We start from the raw sequence: 19,550 nt of genomic DNA, 5'->3' as shown, positions 1-19,550 counted from the left end.
CTCCTTCCCCCCCCCCCCCCCCCCCCCCCCCACGCCACCACCGCCGCTGAGCGAGAGCCAGCCTAGCCCCAGCTGGGTTTTTAGAAGCGGGGAGTCGAAGCACGGCGGGACAGAGCAGCAGCAACTCCCCCCCCCCCCCTGTTCTCTCGCTTTCCTGCTCTCCCTTGCTGTCTCACTTTCCCCCCCGGAACATCTTCTGCACCACTGCTCTGCCACCATTAATTCATCAGTGCAAATCTCCTGCAAACTTCCTAAACAAACAAGTGTGCTGACTTCTGCTGCACAACACACACAGGTCATCCAAGTATAGACCTTGTCAGGAACAACACACACTCTGCTGGAGTCGCTGACCGACACACTGAGCGACGCTGTATTGACGGCCTGACCTAGATGGGAACACACAGCCTCTCTGTGTTTGACCTGAGAGCTGCAGACATAAATACTTTTGTTTTCCCAAAAAATGGAAGTGCAGATGTGACCCTGTTTAATGATAAGTTGCTAATGTGTTTATCCTCTCTGTAATTCACATCTGGTTTGTTTACCTCACTCCACGGTGAAGCCCCTCAGGGAACATGCACACTAACACTATCTGCTCCAACAAAAAGAAGCGGGTAAACAAATCCTGTGCTCTCGTGGTTATTTACAGTAGTAAAGAAAGAAACAAAAGACACTTTAGAAATTCTGATATTTTCCTACTGGAAGAGTTTGATTGACAGCTTGTGCTACTGTAGCAGCAATCTGAAGAAACACATGCTGGTAATTGTAGCTAACAAGCTAGGGAAAGGCAAAGGTCTGTCAACAGTGATGATGAAAGAAAAAGGACAACATCCTCTGGCATCTAAACCAAGTTTCAACTGAAATATGTAAAATGTCATTGCTAAATGCAAACGCCAATCCTGTCCATCTTGACCAAGAAACAAATGTTTTCTTGGTTAAGTCACACTGCACAGCATGCACACTCACATCGTGCAAATTCACATACCAATTAATTTAGGGTAGACTGTAAAAAGTGTTGGGAAAAGCAAAAGGGGATGTTTATGAAATTGAACTTTTTAAACACATATTTTTTCCGCTTACGTAACTTTATCAGCTGGATATTTGTCAGAGTTTAATGTCTTTGGACACATCTGAAGAGCTGACTGGACACACACGCAGCATGTCGTGTCTCTGGGGTTCAATGCTAATCACATGCGACAGGAAACAATGCAGCTGCCACATGCACACACACACACACACTTAATGTCCCTTCCTGTTGTTTCGAGTTTAGAGATGGTTTGGTTTTTAAAGATGATGCATGCTGATAGAAAGTGATCTCTTTTTCAAATTCAGTGTTCACACACACACACACACACACACACACACACACACACACACACACACACACACACACACACACACACACACACACACACACACACACACACACACACACACACACACACACACACACACACACACACACACACACACACACACACACACACACACACACACACACACACACACACACACACACACACAGCTGATAATCAACATACAGAACACTGTATAATTCATCATTTTGATATCCCTCCCTGTTCAATTAAACATGCAAGAAATCTAACCAGCACATATTCATGTATGCACAAATACTGTACTGCAACATACAGCACATGTACCAACAGTGCAGTATATGTCCAGGTGAAGCCTCATCAATAACGCTCCTCATTAGGAACAGATGTGGGCTGTAAAGTAGTGCAGTGATGATGAATTTTTGTGGGCCGACCCAGAAGTTAGCATCGCAAGGGCTCTCGTAAAAAAGCAAAAGGGTTCTCGGTATATTGCAGAAAATTTGCTAGACACATGTTTATGATAGTTACATGTTTTGTTCAAGAGGATAATCTTCACATGTCACCACCACTCTGACAGCTATCGGAATAAATAAAAAGCTAACATAATGCTACAAGCGAACTACAGCATGGACGCATAGCTGCGCATCACCTAAGCAAAAGTTGGCTAATGTTCAGCGCAATGACGTTTGGTTGTCACATTTGGACAAATGTTAACCACAGACTCAATATGTTTCAGACTTCTAACCACAAACACGTTAAAAATGCCTTTGACCTTGAGGCGAGTGAATCAGAAGTAGAAAAATGCTTAGTCTTTTTCGAGTTTATGGAGTCATTCCTGCATCACTCTATTAAAGACGATAAGTGGGAAGCTTCAAAGCAAATCCTGTCTCTGCATGTATTTGTGTGTGTCCATTGCACATTAGTCATGTTAAAGGACATGTGAACAGATTTACTGTGGTGATCCAAGGCTTCGTGGACTATTATGATCCCCTTGGAGTTTACACATGCTGGCGTTGACATAACATACAGCATTAAGGATGCTAAAGCAATCGCTATCCAGCTTCAGATGATTATCAAGCCACAGGAGTGTCAGTAAGTTGAGTGGTTTTAGATTCATCTCACATGCCAGGTTCAATCTGCAGTTTGAAAGCATACTGAATTCTGATGTTTTTCCCTCTTATGTGACGCAGTTAAATTTTACATTTCTGCGTTCACCTAAATCTTTTTCTAAATCCCATACATGTATGACCTCTGGCCATATGGCTGAAGTCTAAACTGTCGGATTATGTCGTTTTTAATGGGAATGTGTCACATCTCTGGGTCTTTCTTGTTAGAAAATAGGTAGCATAACTACTCATGCAGCATGTGCAAAGACAGCAGAAGTGAAATGTTAATTAGCATTAGCAGATCCTGGTAAGATTCAAGTGACACATGGCCATATGTCTTCCTTCTCTCCCTGTTCTTCCAGAATTTCATCAAGTTTTAATCTGGGCCACCAAGCTCCTGCTTAGAGTGTAAAACCAAATCCACTCTTTCTGATCAAAGTGGATTAAGGGTACAGTAGTGAAGATTAGAAACGTGTCCTGGAGTGCTCATTTCACTTGATCTGCCAAGGTCTGAGTCAAGCGAGGTGTGTGTGTACGTGTGGATCTAGACCTACTTAATGTACCAAAAGTGGACCGTCCTGACCAAATCATGAGGACCAATACAATCCATTAAGAAGGAAAAAAATGTTTTTATAGTACATGTTATTTGGCAACTTGTGGTTTATATGCGTAATGCCCATAACAGCTGATATGCCCAACATCCTCTCTTCAAAAAATGTTTTCTTTCTTGGCAGACCAGCTTGAGGTGCATACCCCATCATTTACAGTGAATTGCAAAAAAAAAAATGTAAGCATGTGGTCCTACGCACGCCAAAACAAAATGTTGGGCTGCTAGCGGACAGTTAGCATACAATATATGCTACTCAATAGGACTTTGTTTCCCCTGGCTACAAGAAAATCAATCCAAAAAGACGTGGTAATGCAATGAAGAAAAATGTAGTTAGCATTAGCCAAAATGCGACCCATCCTGGACACTCTGGAGGTGATGGGAGACAAGACAATGGCAGCCAAGCTGAAACCCCTGCTTGACAATGTCTCCCACCCCCTCCAGGACACCCTGTCTGCACTTTGCAGCTCCTTCAGTGACAGGCTGCTTCACCCTCAGTGTGTCACAGAGAGATACCGCAGGTCCACCTTCCTGCAGCGGTCAGACTGTACGAACACCACGGCCCCTGGTAGACCCCCACACAATACAGACGGTTGAGATCTCAATAAATAACAAAGTGCAAAACATAGACACTTTTCTTGAAACACTGTGCAATAATCACCATCAATCATCATTTTTATAACGTCTCAACACCTTACAGTGTAGCCACGGATGTGTACTTACTTACCTACTTTATTCTAACATAATTAATGTCTTATTCTGTATCATATCTTTTTTTTTGTACATTTCCCTGCTGTGGGATTACTAAAGGATTTCTGATTTAAAAACTAGGCCAACAGGTGAGACAAACATTTTGTTTATAATCCTTTTGGATCGTATTGGCCAGATTGACAGCAGTGTAGTTACAACAAAAATAGTTGAGTTAACATTAGCCTAAAAAATATCCTCAAGCTAAGACCATCATGTACTAGCAAACTAGGCCAAGTTGGTCCAAAGTTATCCATTTTCTTTTTCAAATAATCATTTTGGAATTTATTGGACAGTTTGACAGCAATGTAGTGACAACAATAATAGTTTAGTTAGCATTAGCTAACAACTATCCATAAGCCACAACAAACATGTACTTTGGGGGTTTTATTTTAAATAATACTTTTGGACTGTTTGGTCCAAAAGTACCAAACTTTTGGACCAAACAGTCCAGTGACAGGGGAACGGGAAGTTTTAACTCTCAGTCTCTAACCCATGCGGCTACCTCACCCCTACCAATCAGTGCTCACCTTCCTCCATAGGTCATTCAGTGGTTAAACTGACCGGGGATCAGATAAACGCTTTAGCAGCTTGCTGATCCTATTTGAATGTATGTGTATAAATAGCGAGAGGAGTTTTTCCTTGTTGTTTTAATGAGAGCAATGGTTAACTTCAGTGTAATTTAAGTGTGGCTTTAGTTTCTGTTATCACAAGGGCGTATAGAATGCATGTATAGAGAAACGTAGACAGAGATGCTATTTCTGCAGACATTTACTGTCAATGTTACACGACTAAAGATGGCATTTGCTGAAAAAATAAACCCTTTTCTTTTTTGCAATGAAATATGGTATTTAACACAAGAAGACAGCATCCAGTAGAGGATTCACAACAGTGGAAACATAGTGCCACATTCTTCATTTTCGATTACTGTGAAACATGAGCGCTATCATCTGTTTGTCTATTTTATAACCACTATACGGTCTTAAAAACGTTCTGATATGTCTATAGTGCTGTCTGCTGCTGGAGCATTACAATGATTCAGGCAGACGGGCCTAATTTTGTGGCATCAAGGTATGGCAGTGAGATGATCTTGCAAGTGGATGATGTGCTGTGAAAAGCTGGTGTGTAAAGTGACACACAGCTTGCTCCACTTCAGAAGGCTCGTCCTTGCAGCCTAATGACGGCTCTACCATCTGGTGTCAAAACAAAGGAGGGCTATTTTCAAGTGGCCTGTTAAGACGCTACGGCCACTGCGGAGAAATTACCTGTTACCTTGAGGAATGCTTTCAAACTCATCTCTGACAAAGCCATTGTGTCCTCCACAATCCCAATAAGTAATTCAAATCTCTTTACTCGGCTCTCCTGGAAGGAAAGTTCTTTCCATTTAGAAATAAAACTCTTATTTTCCACAATCCTCTAACAGAATCGATTATAAGTGTTTCCACAACCACTTTCAGAAAGATTGAAGGCTTTGAAGACAGAAACATATTGGAAAATCAAGGATTTATCATGAGAAATCAGCTTTCAGAATGTTGAGAGCTCAAGCGCCCCAATAGAACACATAGCCAACCTCACTATTTCCTTAGGAGTAGACTCCATTTGCACAGAAAAAACGTTTGATTATGCTTGTGGCTTTCCCTCATTACGCGTTCTCTTCCTTCAAAACAAACCTCAATTTAAAATAAAGCTAGACCCCGTTAGCGAAAGACATTGCACTGGGGAAAAGAGAGTGGAGAACCCAGTGAAAATAGTTGGTACATACCCAGGAGGTCTCCGAACGGGTTCCATTGACTCCTGTGCACAGGAGATAATGGAATCGATGGCTAGAACTGCTTAACTTAAGCGTAGGAAAACGCCAGTCATGTGGCCGTGTCCTCATTAGAAGAGTGGGGCACTGTGCTAATTTATTTACCCAATATAACCCAGACAAGCAAGCATACACAGCAAGGAGGGGGAGGAGGAGGTGTGAGCTGGCCAAGCCGATTTGAGCCTGTTACTGATGCCTGAGGGGTGAGGAAGAGGGGGATGGTCCGCCACCGTAAGTGCTGATCCAGACCAGTGAATCTGCATTGGTCCTGACTTGACGAACAATTTGTAGGGGCCAAACGGCGGTACTTCAACTTCCGTATCAGTCCGTGACGACACTAGGCCCAGAAAGACTTTTCCCCCGTTGACTTACATTAGGAAAGAGACATCTGTAAATCAGAGAATTTGTTTTCACTAAATAAACAACCCAGTATGAACCCTCTTATAGCCCTTATTTAAATCATTACGTTTTAAAAGTTATATAAAGCGTTAAGAGCTGAATCCAGATTTATTTGAACTCCCCATTCATTCTACTCAGCAGAGAGCAGGAGATCAGGGGCTTGCTTGCGCATGCTCTACGCTCTCGACAGCCGGCATGATGGGTAATTTGTGAAGTTTTGCTCTCGAGAATCTCAGGCCATATTGTCTTCATGCGCCAAAGAGCAGCTCTCATGGGATTGAACGAGGTTTGATATCAAAGTTTTGTTTATTTACAGAGAGTTGCAAAAACAAGCAAAAGCAGCAAAATTTAAAACTAAAAAGAAGTTTAGAAAAAACAAACGCCATTACATATTTTCTGACTTTTGTTTTTAGTTATATTTATACAGGTTTGTCCAAGAGATGCTGATTTAAAACAGTTTTGTTATGAAAAGTTATGGCATTTCCTGTTTCTGCCATAGAGAGGAGAGTTTGTTCCAAAGCTTGCCGCTGTATTTACACCCTCTAGCTGAAAGAAGTGAGGCTCATTCAGCTGTGAGCGAGACTACAGACGGAGCTCACAGTGGGGCACGGAGTGGGTAGGGGGCAGTTTGGAGTTAGGACGTAGAGAGGATGAAATTGAGATGGACAGGGCGGAGAGGAAAAGGATGGGGATGCTGCAACAAACAGAAGCAGCATGCAGAAGCAGCAAAGAAAAGAAGAGGGGAACTGTCCAGGTTTGGTTGGGACGTGATGTTCAATACGTGTCGTGTTTTGCCTGGTCCTTCCTGTGTGTCCCGTGTGGCTGAGGATGTGTCACCCGGGCCTCTTCCAGGTGGTAAAAGCATAAGGGCTCCTGGTGGCGGAGATGTGCCACACACAGCCATCTGCTGATGAGTCACCCTGTCTCCACTCTTGTTTGAAAGGACTGGAAACCAAATAGCAGGCTCTCAATGTGTGTGTGAGTGTCCCTTCAATGCATTAGCAACCTATTTATTGTGATGGCCTCTCAGCGGAGATGTAATTAGTGAAGTTATCTGGAGTTTATCTGTGATATGGTGACAACTTATTTCAGGAATGTTGTGACAAACTAAAATAGAAGTCCTGTTTGATTAGGGGACAACAGGGAATAGATTAATTAACTTATGATATTACCATGACACTTCTTTGGTTGCTTACACACATTAAGACAACTATCTTTAGTATAACACGTTATCTGAGATGCTATGTTTAAATACGCAAATTCATTATCTTATTTTATATTTCCTGGTGTGTATACATTCATAGGAACAGAAATGTTAACAGTACAGTAGATAAAGTCAGGTTGTTTCATTTTGTTATAAGAGTTGAATATGGTTATAGAGTGAATTTGGGATATCTCTTTTTATAACTCTATAAAAATAGTGTACTCAGCCATTCATTTGTCATATTTTTCAGGTTATAAATTATTTACGAACTGAACTCTCTTTAAAAACCTTCAGAATTTTGAAAAAGTATAAAAATGGGGGTGTGTGAGATAGAAACACAGGGATTTTAGCCTTTGCATACCATTTAGATAAGCCCAAAACATATACCCACTACAGGAAAGGGAAAGCTCCAAAAAGCATAATAAGGCCTCTTTAACTTTTATGTTTTGTAAGGAAACTTCTCCAGATGATGAGTTACATTCAGATGATTATTTCTGTCCTACAACTTCTCTGAAATGTTATGTATATATTTATACACATTTATCCAAATGAGGCCTTATCTAGAAACAGATGCACACAACATGCTCATTAAGATGCTGATGTGGTAACAGTGATAGGGTCATGGAACAAAAAGCAAAGACAGAAATATATGCATCACACACAGCACGTGAGATAGCAACATGGCTTAAAATGCATCCATGTGCTTCAAATAAAATGTGAAAAATATTGGTGACGGGCTAGAAGCCATGCACACAGTAATCTCCCCAGTATTGTGCACGCCTGATGGAAGCATGCGTCCTGCCTCCCAGAGAGAAGTAGCTAACTAACAGGCCTGTTCCTGTGTGACAGCTCCCCTCCTGCAGGCCACAGCTGACCCAAATCTATGGTTTATTTCTCCTCCACTTTACCAACAACTCCACATCACAGTCTGGGACAGCAGGCACTCCGCTCTCTCAAATCTCACAGCCATTGCTCATGCAATTATCATGCTGGGATAGCAGTTACAGCCATACTTATACTGCCCCCTATCCTCCATCATGTAACCTTACAGACCTGTGCAGGCCATTATATGTAGTAGGCGTTTTTACACTTCCATGTTATTTTTTAAATCCACATCGAGTCTAAAAGTCACAATTTCCTCCATGTGAAACCATTTCAAAGTTATAAAATACATCTTCACTCCTAGCTCTCTGCTTACTTGTATTCTTTTAACACCGGTTTTTCCATTGTTGACATGTCAAAACATCTTTTGTTGAAAGGACTTTGGTGGAATAGCCTCGAAAAGCTAACATACTACTCTCAAGGCCTCAGAAGAACACAAACAGAAGGGTACACCAAACCGATTCTGTTCTTTTTGATGAAGAAATGCAGCTTTTGTGTAAAAGTAGAGGTTTTAATTTGGGAATATCAATTAATATATTAAAAAAACATCAACATTGCATTCTTGGCAGATAAAAAGGGCACAGCCCCCACATCATACATCGTTTTATTTAAAAGTCTAACTTCAGGGTTTGAAAAATATTGTTGCACTATGAAATAAAACACTTAATTTTAACAATCTCAGCTCTATGTCAGAACAAATCATTTTAATGTGACCTGATAGGTGATCCTAAATCAGCGCTTCTATTGTGACAGCCTTTATAAGTATGGGTGCTGAACGTAGACTGGCCTCAAGCAGGCTGTCCAATTACATTACACCGCGCTGAGCAACATGCACATTGTGGTGCAGGGAATTGACATGTGTTAAAAGACGACAGGGTAGGGTTCTGTCCGGAAACAGCAGGAAAACAAGCTGAGTTCCCATTTCTGTTAGCTCCACAACCTTCTATAATTGTCATGGAAACTCAATATCACCTCTGGCAACACAGACAGAGAGTGTTGCTAGCTGAGGACTCACACAGTGAATCATCATTCGGGTGAGGTGTCTCACATTTAGCAAATTAAGCATTGTGCCTCTATCTGATTCTGGTCTCATTGTTTCTCAGTGTTTGCAAACAGCACAAGATAATTGTAATGTAGATCCGAAGCTGAAAGTGTGTTAAAGGAACATCTGTCCGTTGTCCGCTTGGATTACTACAAAGACTGTAGATTTACTGTCAAATCTGTAAATGCTAGCCCTTGACGCTAATTAAGAGGCAACATTTTTCTGGGGTTCAGGTTTAGCTGGGTCAAAACCTCCATCTCCGTGCAAGCCATATGTGAGAATGGAATTCCAAGTTGAGAGATGACATCTACTGTACGGTACATCTGCATTCAAGAGCAAATATATATCAATATAGAGGAATAAAAAAGCTAAATCATTGTCATACGATAGCCAAAAGGGTTCCAGGATTGCATATCGCCCAATGGTTCCGCCTTTATTGCTCTTTACCAACGTGATTGGTCAATATTAAACAAACTATAAACTGACTCAAAAAGGGAAAGCAGAATGTCTCCGATAGCAAAATCTGGTCCTGTTGCATACAGATTCTGCCTTCAAGTACAGATAACTGTTTCCCATGGTTAACTTTAAGTACATCTAATATCTAATATCCCATATCCCTGCTTTAAAGATTGATTTGATTACTTATAATTACATATGATGTATTGATGCTCACATATCTGAGAAATCTTGTTTTACATCATGACACTTCCTGCCGTGGTAGTTCTTTAAACTCAGTGAAGGTAAATATGGACGTTACTGGAGTAGCTCCAAACAAGTCATCTCTACTGTCTTATACTGACTATCAGTAGCCTGAGGCATATGGCTCAGCAGTTTTTATGACTGACTAAACGACATCGCTCTCCGTCACGGAGCAGAATAAAGAGGTTGAGACGATCCGAGGTTTCCACCTTTGTGAGAAACGTCCCTCTCACCCTGAAATATTTGGGGAAATAAAACCCCGCTTGTGTGAAGCAACACCTGTATGAAACATATGTATTCTCAGTTGGACACAGCATAATGATGTTCCTGCGCACAGTGAAAAATGGCTGAGTTAGGTAATGCCTTCCCGACGGAGAAGCGCTGCGGAATACTGATCTACAATAGTGGAAGTAAATAACTTAGCGGAGTCAGTCGTAAAAAATAAAGTCTCAAAGAAGAAATAAAAGGGTATTATTTGAACAAATGCACTGTTGTGAAAGAAATAAAACACCTAATTTGCCACGAGTAGGTATGATGAAACAGTTTGCAGTTGGTCATTGTTGGTGACCAATAGTAAAGAGAAGTATTGCATCATATTTTCTGTGTGGACTGAGATAAATACTAATTAAAAAGGCTATCTTACGACCCTCAGTGTACAAAAAAGGTATAGATCTAAAGTCTTTTTTTTTTTGACAAGCCAACCCTCTCCTCTTTCACTCTATATGTTATTTATCCATGTTACAGCAAACTATACCCAACCACACTATTTCTGCAGGGGTGGTGAAAGCAGAGACAGCAGCAAATAAAGGAGATATTCTGCTCATCTTCAGGTTCATATTTGTATGTGTCTCTCCTGTGACATGTCTCCATGCTTTAATGCTCAAAAAGCTCTTTAGTTTTCCTCATACTGCCTGATCTGCAGCACCTCTTCTCACCCTCTGTCTGAAACCAGAGCCCAGTCTGCTTTGACTGTTGTGAAACACCCAACTTTGGGAATTTATCCTTTGCAGACCATTTACATGCACTAAAACACACCTAAAAAGCATAGGGACTCCTTAACATTAGGCATGCTTTGCTCTTTTGTAATTAAAAATGGTTAGGCAAGGCAGAAATACAAGCATGTAAACTGTTTTTCCTGCTAATCTAACTGCCCTCTCCTTTAAAATTGTAAAAATAATTAGGTCTGTGTTACTTTTGGGGACAACGTTTGCTAACGGAAGAGAGCATACAGTGTAAACATTAGAATAAATCCTCTTGGCAAACAGGAACACAGAGTTTTATCTCCATCTCTCCCTGCCTCTCTGTGATGAATAGAGTAAAGCCTGTGATGATGGAGCAGCTCAGAATGGGCTTTTAATCAGAAAGGCCAAGGCCTGGAGAGGAGCAGGGGGGGCGGTGGTGAGGGGGGAGCATTACATAAATAGTTTTATTCTGCATCAAAATTCATTATCAGACCAGCTATTAATTTTGTCAGAGTTATATTTAGAAAGGGATTACATCATGATGGAAAACAAGGTTAATACTTTGAAGCGTTAATTTAAAAAAAACATTGCTTATGTAAGCAACAGCAGCCAAAAAGTCAACACTGTTTATCTCAGAGACAAGTAAATGTGAGTAACTTAATATACATAAAGAAACATTATCTTTGTTAGGAAACATGCAAGAATTTTCAGTCAAATGTTACTCCTCTAACCTCTTTCAGATTAACACCCTTTGTTTTCCCCTTTCCAGTAGTGTTTTATAGGTTTTTGTTTATGTAAATAATATAATCCTAAAGCTCCCTCCATAGGGAGTTTCTCTGCCACACACTCCGCCCCATCCTGCTGAAATCCCTCTATCGGACTCCTTTGTTTACTAACATAACATAGCGACATCACTATGTAACACTTGCGCTTCTATTGGCTCACGCTCCAACACATAGTATGTGATAGGCTAAGGGGCGGGACTTCTCTAAGAGCTTTACACAACAGAGCTGGCCAGCTAACCAATCAGAGCAGACTGAACAAGAGCTTTTTGAACATTAAAGCATGGAGACATGTCCCAGTAGAGGAAAAAATAACCTGAAAATGAGCATAATAAGGCCCCTACAAGAATGTTTGCATCTTTAACTAGCTCCAACGTGTGTCATAACTCATTAGAGATTTGACCACACACAATCTCCGCAATCTCTCCACGGGCTGCAGCCCGCTGACAGCCTTAAATGAAGACAACAAAGCACACATACAGCTGTGTCCCTGGGCTAATCTGAAAGGAAAAAAAAGGAATTGTTTTGACATTTATAGCAGACAGCCGACAGCACACAGACATAAAGATCTCAGGGGTGACGAATCCCATCCTTTCTATAGATCGTTTCACTCATTTGTAAAAGCTGTCTGTATGTGCACTTCTGCTCTCACACATTCTGCCTGGATTCCCTCTTCACTCACACCTTTAGAACAGAGAGGACTTTCCAACACACTGACACACACCTCTGCAAGACACGCAGGTACACCAAGAGACAAATCTTCATTAGAGGCAGAAATCATTGAATAATTTAGAGCTAATCAATTTCAGACACGAACAAACACATTAAATTAGCATTTGCTGTGTTTCCCGCTGAGCTCCAGAGCCTCGATACAATTTCACCAGACAATTGATTTTAAGGACCTGATAAAGCTTTAAATTCCTCCATTTCTTCCGAAGATTAAGTCCATTAAGTCAGAACAAATTGGTCCAGAAAACAGTAGACTTTACAGACCGAGGATATTGTTTCCAACTTCAACCACACGCGAGCAGGTTCCAATTGAATTGATGTGTTAATCCAAAAGTCAGATGTGTTTCCCCCCAATTTTGAGACATCTAACACTAACTACAGGCAGTATTGAACCGATGGGGGGAACATTTTGGGCTAAATATATTTGAACATCATAAAGTGGTGCAGTGATTTTTGTAGGCCAACCGGCAAGTTAGCATTGCAAGGACTCTCTCTGCAGAATGTAATGAGATATCCCCATTGGATTTTGGTATATTGCAGAAAAAAGCGTGACGGTCACACACATTTCTGATACTCATCACAATTAGGTCAGTAGGATAAACTCAACATTTTGCAATATGCAGGAATTCCGCTGAGCTAAAGAAGCACTTGTGTTGGCGTGATGACGTTTATTAGTTTTAGTAGTCACCGCCGTTTATATGACACAGAAGCTGAAATAGGAGAATATCGTAAGCTTGCATTTACCACAAATAATTCTTCAGGCTTCTCAACACAAACACAAAAAACATTGGTTGTGGTCTAATAGTCAGTATATCTTAGGAAGGTTCCTAATGAAGTGAAATGACCCAAAAGTACCAAAGTGGCAGCCATGATAAGAGCTGTTCAAATTCTCTAGATGATAGGAAAGAGCTTAGCAAACACTGGACCTTCCTTTACGAAAAGAAAGCAGAAAATGCTGTCCCACAATGCCTTGCGGCCGCAACATTTGCCGCAACACAACATTCAGCCGGTCACGGAAACAGCCGATTGTGACGGAGAAATGCGTTTCATGAAAGTTATGGTGCTTATTAAGCAGTTTAAAACGTATGCCTTAACTTTCCAAAGTGCTTTGTTTTTAACGTTCAACACTATATGAATCAAAAGGAAAAATATAAACGTTACTTTTTTACTGGAATAATCAAATAAAGTCCACATTTCAACTTACTGAGCTGTGTGGGGTTTCTTCAACGTTTTAAAACATGTTTGAATTCTAAAGTGTTAAGGCATAACTAGTTTATAATAAACACATTTGTATTTATTTTAAAATATTTTCATATAATCACACGTATTGAGATTCATGTGTAGACCGCAGGATGAGGGTGACTTTTAATTTCAATTCCAACCTTTGTAATGAAGAATATTTGCCTCTCTGTTGTCCTCGTTCATAAAGCATAAAGAACACCATCAGAGAGCACGGTGCAAATTAGATGCGCTTTCAGTAGTCCGCTTTTTAGAAGCAGTAGTTCCCCACAGCAGACGCACATTAATAACGTCCTTCATCATAAATACGGTGTCGGATTCTCAAAGCACCGCAGTCTCTTTTCCTAAGTCCTTTTGAATTCTCCTATCCACTATTCCTTAACCCCTTGACGTTTCACACAAAGGTCAAGGAATAGTAGATAGGAACAGACGATAGGAGCTGATTTTTTGACAAATCCATTGACGTACCCATTGACTTGAGTCGAGGGAACCAGAAGTGGTAAACTTCTCATTGCAGGTTTCAGGACTCATTACCTCACCACTCAATGAGTCAGGCAGTTACTGCGTCCTTCCCCCATTTCATTCAGAAAATTCTTACTTAACACTACAGACATTTGCCCTGAGCACAGCAGCAGATCTCTCCTCTACCACTTCACTAGAAGCTTATTAAATTTGCTTCAATACTTTTCCAGAACAGGGCTTAATAAGTTGTCCGATATCTGACCACTTACAGAATCTCAGAGAAAATACATTCTAGCCCTGAGCTCCTGAATTATGCATGCAACGGAGTGGATGCATCGTATTCTGCTACACTAAATGACCTTTCATGATAATTGCGGCCATGTGCCCTTGGGCTTTCAGCCTGGGAGTGGACATTATGCAACTGGGATGACTATACCGGACTATATGTTAGTTTCAAATGTCAAACATGTCAAGGACAATAAGGCCAGAGGAAGAGTGTCCCTTTTGTTGCATGGAAGCAGACACAATATGCTAAGATACCTCTGTCAAGCTTAATTAATTTCCAAAACGGCTCAACCCCTGAGAAGAGAGCCTGGGATTCTGCTGACTCTTAATGAAAAGATGTTGATTGTAATTATACACAAGACACTGCTTGTAATCACAATGTGCATGTCTGTGTGTATTTGTATTCTTTGTGATCTATTTTTTTATTGTTTAACTTCAAAAAATTCTCTTCGGCATTTAGGAACCAGGACGTCGCGAGAACCATCCCTGTGCTTCAAATGGGGACCTTTAAATAACCAAGAATAACAAATACATTACATAAACAATACCACTATACCCATATGCCTAAGTATCCATATACCCATCTACAAATATTTTCATCTACCTCTTTAGCCATCAACATACCAAAGTAAACTGCCAAAATATACCCATTTACCAATTTACAGTACACACGTACGCATGTGCACATATACTCATCTTCCCATCTGTTCATTTACCGTATCTATTTACCCATCTACCGGTACAGCAATCTGCGAATAAACCCATTTACTAATCTCCCCGTCTACTCATAAACACACAGTGGATTAATTTCAAGCACCTAAACCACGGCCGAAGATGCCAGTAGCTCTTCCAATAACGCTGATTGTTCTGAATCACAGTGGTTCAGACAGAAACACTTTAAGTTGACAAAATGGATTTCACGCAAATCCAGCTGCCATGCAAGTCCATTTAAATGTCCCATCAGCAAAACGTTGGATGTTATCTCAATCCTTTGACAAAGAGCTGATGAAAGCCAAATGACAGGCTTTGATTGCATCTTCTCTTGACAGGCTGACAGGTATGGGTCATATTGCTTGTGTCTTGTATGTTTCTTCTACCTCTGCGTGACATTGAACTCAGAATGACCCTTAAAGGGATGGCCATGAGCACGCTAGCATCATCAGTAAGACCAAGTTCTGCAGTCACAAGCCATCTCTGAGGACCACAGAGCTATCTGTACTGGCAACGAGGCATACGTGATATAATGGAACTTCAAAGGAAGCATGACATGTCCCATCACTGTGGCATATCAGCATTTAAACCCTGCTTAAGCATTCGTCAAACTGTTTGATCAGTGAAATATGTCAAACTGTACATTGCCACAAACTACTTTTCAAGAATGAATCTAAGCTAGAGCTTAAAGAAAATAAAAGTGAACACCCCCTGGAGTTGTTTGACAGTAAATTCAAAGTCACTTCTCTACAGTAAAATAACTTGCTGTTGTTTAGATTGTGTCAGCACAGCTGTGATGCAAAAAAACAAGTGTTACCTCATTAATAAGGGAATCCCCCTCTGAGCTAATCAAGTTCAGTATGTCACCTTGTTTCAAGCAGGAATTGACACCCCCACTTCCTTTCCCTGCAAACCAATTAGGCTTCATCTCACACTACAGTAGTGATATCAATTATTCCAGGTTTGACCACAAATCCATGTCAATCAAATTCAAGGCCATGGCAGGTAGAGAAGCACATCAAGAGGAGGATGTGCGGAGAGAGTTTATTGGCTAAAAATAAGTGCTCTTGCTCACAGACAGGTTCTCTACAGTGATACTTTATATAATGATTTCCCACTGGCAGGACCAGCTGTGCCTGCAGTTGTCACATGCCACTTTCCATACAACCAGATGGCAACACAAGGCGACCCCTGGATGGCTTACTGCAGCTTGCTTTCATGCTGGCAGCAACTATGCATTGTTGACATCAGGCCTACGGACATCAGATAATACAAATCTAACAGTTATGATATTTTGGGACAATAGACTTATTTGGCCAATGGATTCTTTTATGAATTCATCATCTTTACTGCTTCAACAGAAGCCATAAAAGCCCTGTTGGTTTCACTGCACTGCCTTTAGTGTCTGCTTCCGCCACCCCTCTCTAGGGCCAGAGAACACATCATTTATCAGGCCTTGTTAAAGCCAATGTCAGGGACACAATGACTGTGTGGGTGACATCCATTGTTCATACTGTACTTCCATCTAATTGATGCAAGTTCACTGTGTGGCCATAATCATCATGAAAACTCTGTCATTGAGTATTTCTATCTTTTTTTCCGAGATTTGGATTGATCAATTAATTGAGGTCTCAATTCTAATGATATTTTACACAATAGTGTGCTAACTTTTTGATAATGTCCCTTTGTTATGGCATGATTTCACAATCTTTTTCTTTTTTTGTAGTAAACAACAGGATTGTTCCAGTGAACTACAATGGGGGGGAAAAAAGGATTGAAGCAAGCAACTAACAAGCACATATAATTAGAACCTGGAAGCAGCTGCTACACAAAAAAGAAAAGTCTCTGTTTTGGACGGATGATAAGTGAGAGCAGCAGAGAGCTTTGTATGACCTCTACATTTTCCAAGCTTCATTAAAGTGTAGGCCAGTATCCTTCTGTTGATGGATACAATATGTACATGAGGAACTAACCCCAACACCAAACCTAACCATCATTTTTGCTTAGAGTCTGTGTCTATTTAGGAAAGGGAAGCAGAAGCTAACCTATAATTGAACATTGTTAACCTGTCAGATGTCAACATTAGGGACTGATGCTCCATTTGTGCAGACGATGACTGTTTGTGCCCCTGCAGGCTATCAGGTAAAATGAATTGAAAAGCTATACGCTGACACTTAGACAATTCATTTCCTGATTCAACCGCTGCTAGCCATCCACTCATTGCTTCACATGTTCTTTAAATGGGATTCATGCATATCTCTGGATGATTTGTATGGCAGGGAAGCAGGGAAAGGTCTCTGGGAGAGAGGATGTTCTTGGAAAAACACAAGGACATCAAATATGGATGTCTCAATTCCACAAGCCAAGAAGGCTGAAAATGAATATATGATGCTGGCATGTCTCTGGGATAACCTCATGTATGCTTTAGTTAGTGATATTTGCTGGGAAGATATTAAGAAAAGTAAAGAGACTTTTCTATTTACTTGCCAAGATATTCTTCACGTCATTACTTTGTGAAGGCACTATCCAGCAGTTCTGCATTTTTCTGTCTGTCAGCACGGCCCACTTAGTTTTTGTTGATATGCCTGTCAAGACTTTTCTTCTTGCACTGCACTGAGTTTACTGTGTTATTGTTCATGAAAGACCTGCCATTCTGAGGCCTTGTTCAGACTGCTTTCACAAGCACAAAACAGTTCTAAGGCGAATCAGAAAGTTGTCAATACTGATTTTAGAAATTCTGATATATTGTGGATTCCCAACACTGGTGGAAAGTACATTTACTTTAAGTATGTTTTGGACATATTTCTAATTCACTTGAGTATTTTCATTTTATTCTACTTTATACTGCATTTCAGAGGCAATATGTTTATTTGTACATATAAAAACACATGATATGCTGACATAGTTTAATGCAGTACTGTATCTACACATTATTTCATTTATTTTTTATTTGGTCGACATTAACTGCTATACTAAAATACCATTACATGTAGAATTACAGGATAACATTTGAACCATAATAATATAACAATTGAAATATCCATTCTGCATAATGAGTGAACTTTTAATTTCAAAACTTGAAGTACATAGAGCAGAAAATACTTCTGTACTTATATTATTCTGAAATGGGACAAGTACTTTGATTTTTTGTAATTTAAGTATATTTTGATGCTTATACTTTTCTACTTTTACTTTAATAATTTTTGAAACTAGAACTTTAACTTATAATGGAGTATTTTTAGACCATAGCATTTGCACTTTTACTAAAATAAAGGATTTGATACTTCTTGACAAAATGATTCCAACATGCAAGTATACTGTGTACCTCTACTGTATATGTCAAGAATCTCACTACCACTTGGATCTGTGGTAAGAGCTTAAACTGTCCGACTTGCCTGGTAACAGTTGCTAAGCTTTGATGGGACAACCGCTTGAGAGAGGGGTTTAGCAAAATGTCAACGATTCAATGCTATAAGATCACCAATTAAGAGTTTCCACAATTAATGGGGAAATCCTTCAAAGTGTGAGTGTTATTTACCGTCATGTGATCAAGCAGCACTGCTGACACTGTGGCATATCTCTACTTGTTTGTGAAGTGCTAAAGCTGGTGGTGACAGGCCCCATCTCACCTCCCCATTTTAATTTAGCGGCTGGTGCAGAACAACCTTCCCAACACTTAATCAGCACCGTAAGACTGTAAACACATCACAAGCTGCAATCAGACGGCACTGAGCTCATAGCTCACAGGTCAGAGAGTGAATTACGTTTGATTAGAATTTGATTTACGAGCGCTGGGATGTGGATCAGATACAAATATACCACCATACGATACACATGAGTGTAATAAACAGATAGACAGAGCAGCAGTATGAGTTTATAGGATGCTGCCTTTACAAACATTTGAGAAATTGGAAGGAAAAGTTACATTAGAGCAGATTTATTTTTTAAGTCTCGAGGAGAATGCACAGGAGAACAATGTAAAAATCACAAAGCCAGTCGAGCTCATAACCAGCCCATGTTTGAGGAAAGTCCATTGTTCCTCGCTCCGATACAGTTCTGACAGATGTAGAGCTTGCAAATAGCTTCTATTTTATAGCAGTAAAGCTTGCAGATTTGAATATGTGCTTTGACATCTGGGAAATGCTACGGCACCTATCCTGTAAGATGATTTATTTAAAGCATTTCATGCTTATTTACTGTGCAACTCTCCACACTATGCAACATGCACTCTATAACATCAAATCCTAATGAAGAGCATATCTTGATTAGCCAAATTAAGTCCATTAAACTAATGTTGCATTTAGAGGAGAGGAAAAGCAGACAGTTAAGCATTCCTGCTGCTAAAGGATAGCAAAATTAATTTAGCTTTAATTAGTTGTCTTAAAATATTATTGCTTCATACATAAAATTATAAAAATGGTTGGATTGAGCTTTAAAAGGTTTTATACTCTATTAAATATGCACGTTTTTTGCAAATTTTGGATTTTTATTTTATACTCAATTATGTTTGACTTTAATTTGTTGAACACTTACAATTAAGAGTGAGTTCACATTAT

At 40.1% G+C, this 19,550-nt stretch overlaps 1 protein-coding gene across 4 annotated transcripts in view; it reads right to left on the bottom strand.

Moving 5' to 3' along the window:
• oxr1a (oxidation resistance 1a) overlaps positions 1–19,550 on the bottom strand; it is a 163,748-nt gene that overhangs the window by 109,772 nt on the left and 34,426 nt on the right. Inside the window, exon 1 of one of the 4 annotated variants that reach the window (XM_063879539.1) lies at positions 5,554–5,609. The exons of 1 other annotated variant lie outside the window; for it this stretch is intronic. In XM_063879539.1, the coding sequence (XP_063735609.1) occupies positions 5,554–5,579 (26 nt within the window). In that variant the 5' untranslated portion in view covers positions 5,580–5,609. Of the gene's footprint in view, positions 1–5,553; positions 5,610–19,550 lie in introns of those variants that run through there. 2 more of the 4 variants (XM_063879536.1, XM_063879541.1) reach the window with 2 other exon arrangements.

The sequence above is a fragment of the Eleginops maclovinus genome, chromosome 3 (genome assembly GCF_036324505.1).
Source record: "Eleginops maclovinus isolate JMC-PN-2008 ecotype Puerto Natales chromosome 3, JC_Emac_rtc_rv5, whole genome shotgun sequence".
Classification (NCBI taxonomy): Eukaryota; Metazoa; Chordata; class Actinopteri; order Perciformes; family Eleginopidae; genus Eleginops; species Eleginops maclovinus.
The sequence above is the reverse complement of the archived record's forward strand: the minus strand, read 5'-3'. Positions and strand labels throughout refer to the sequence as shown.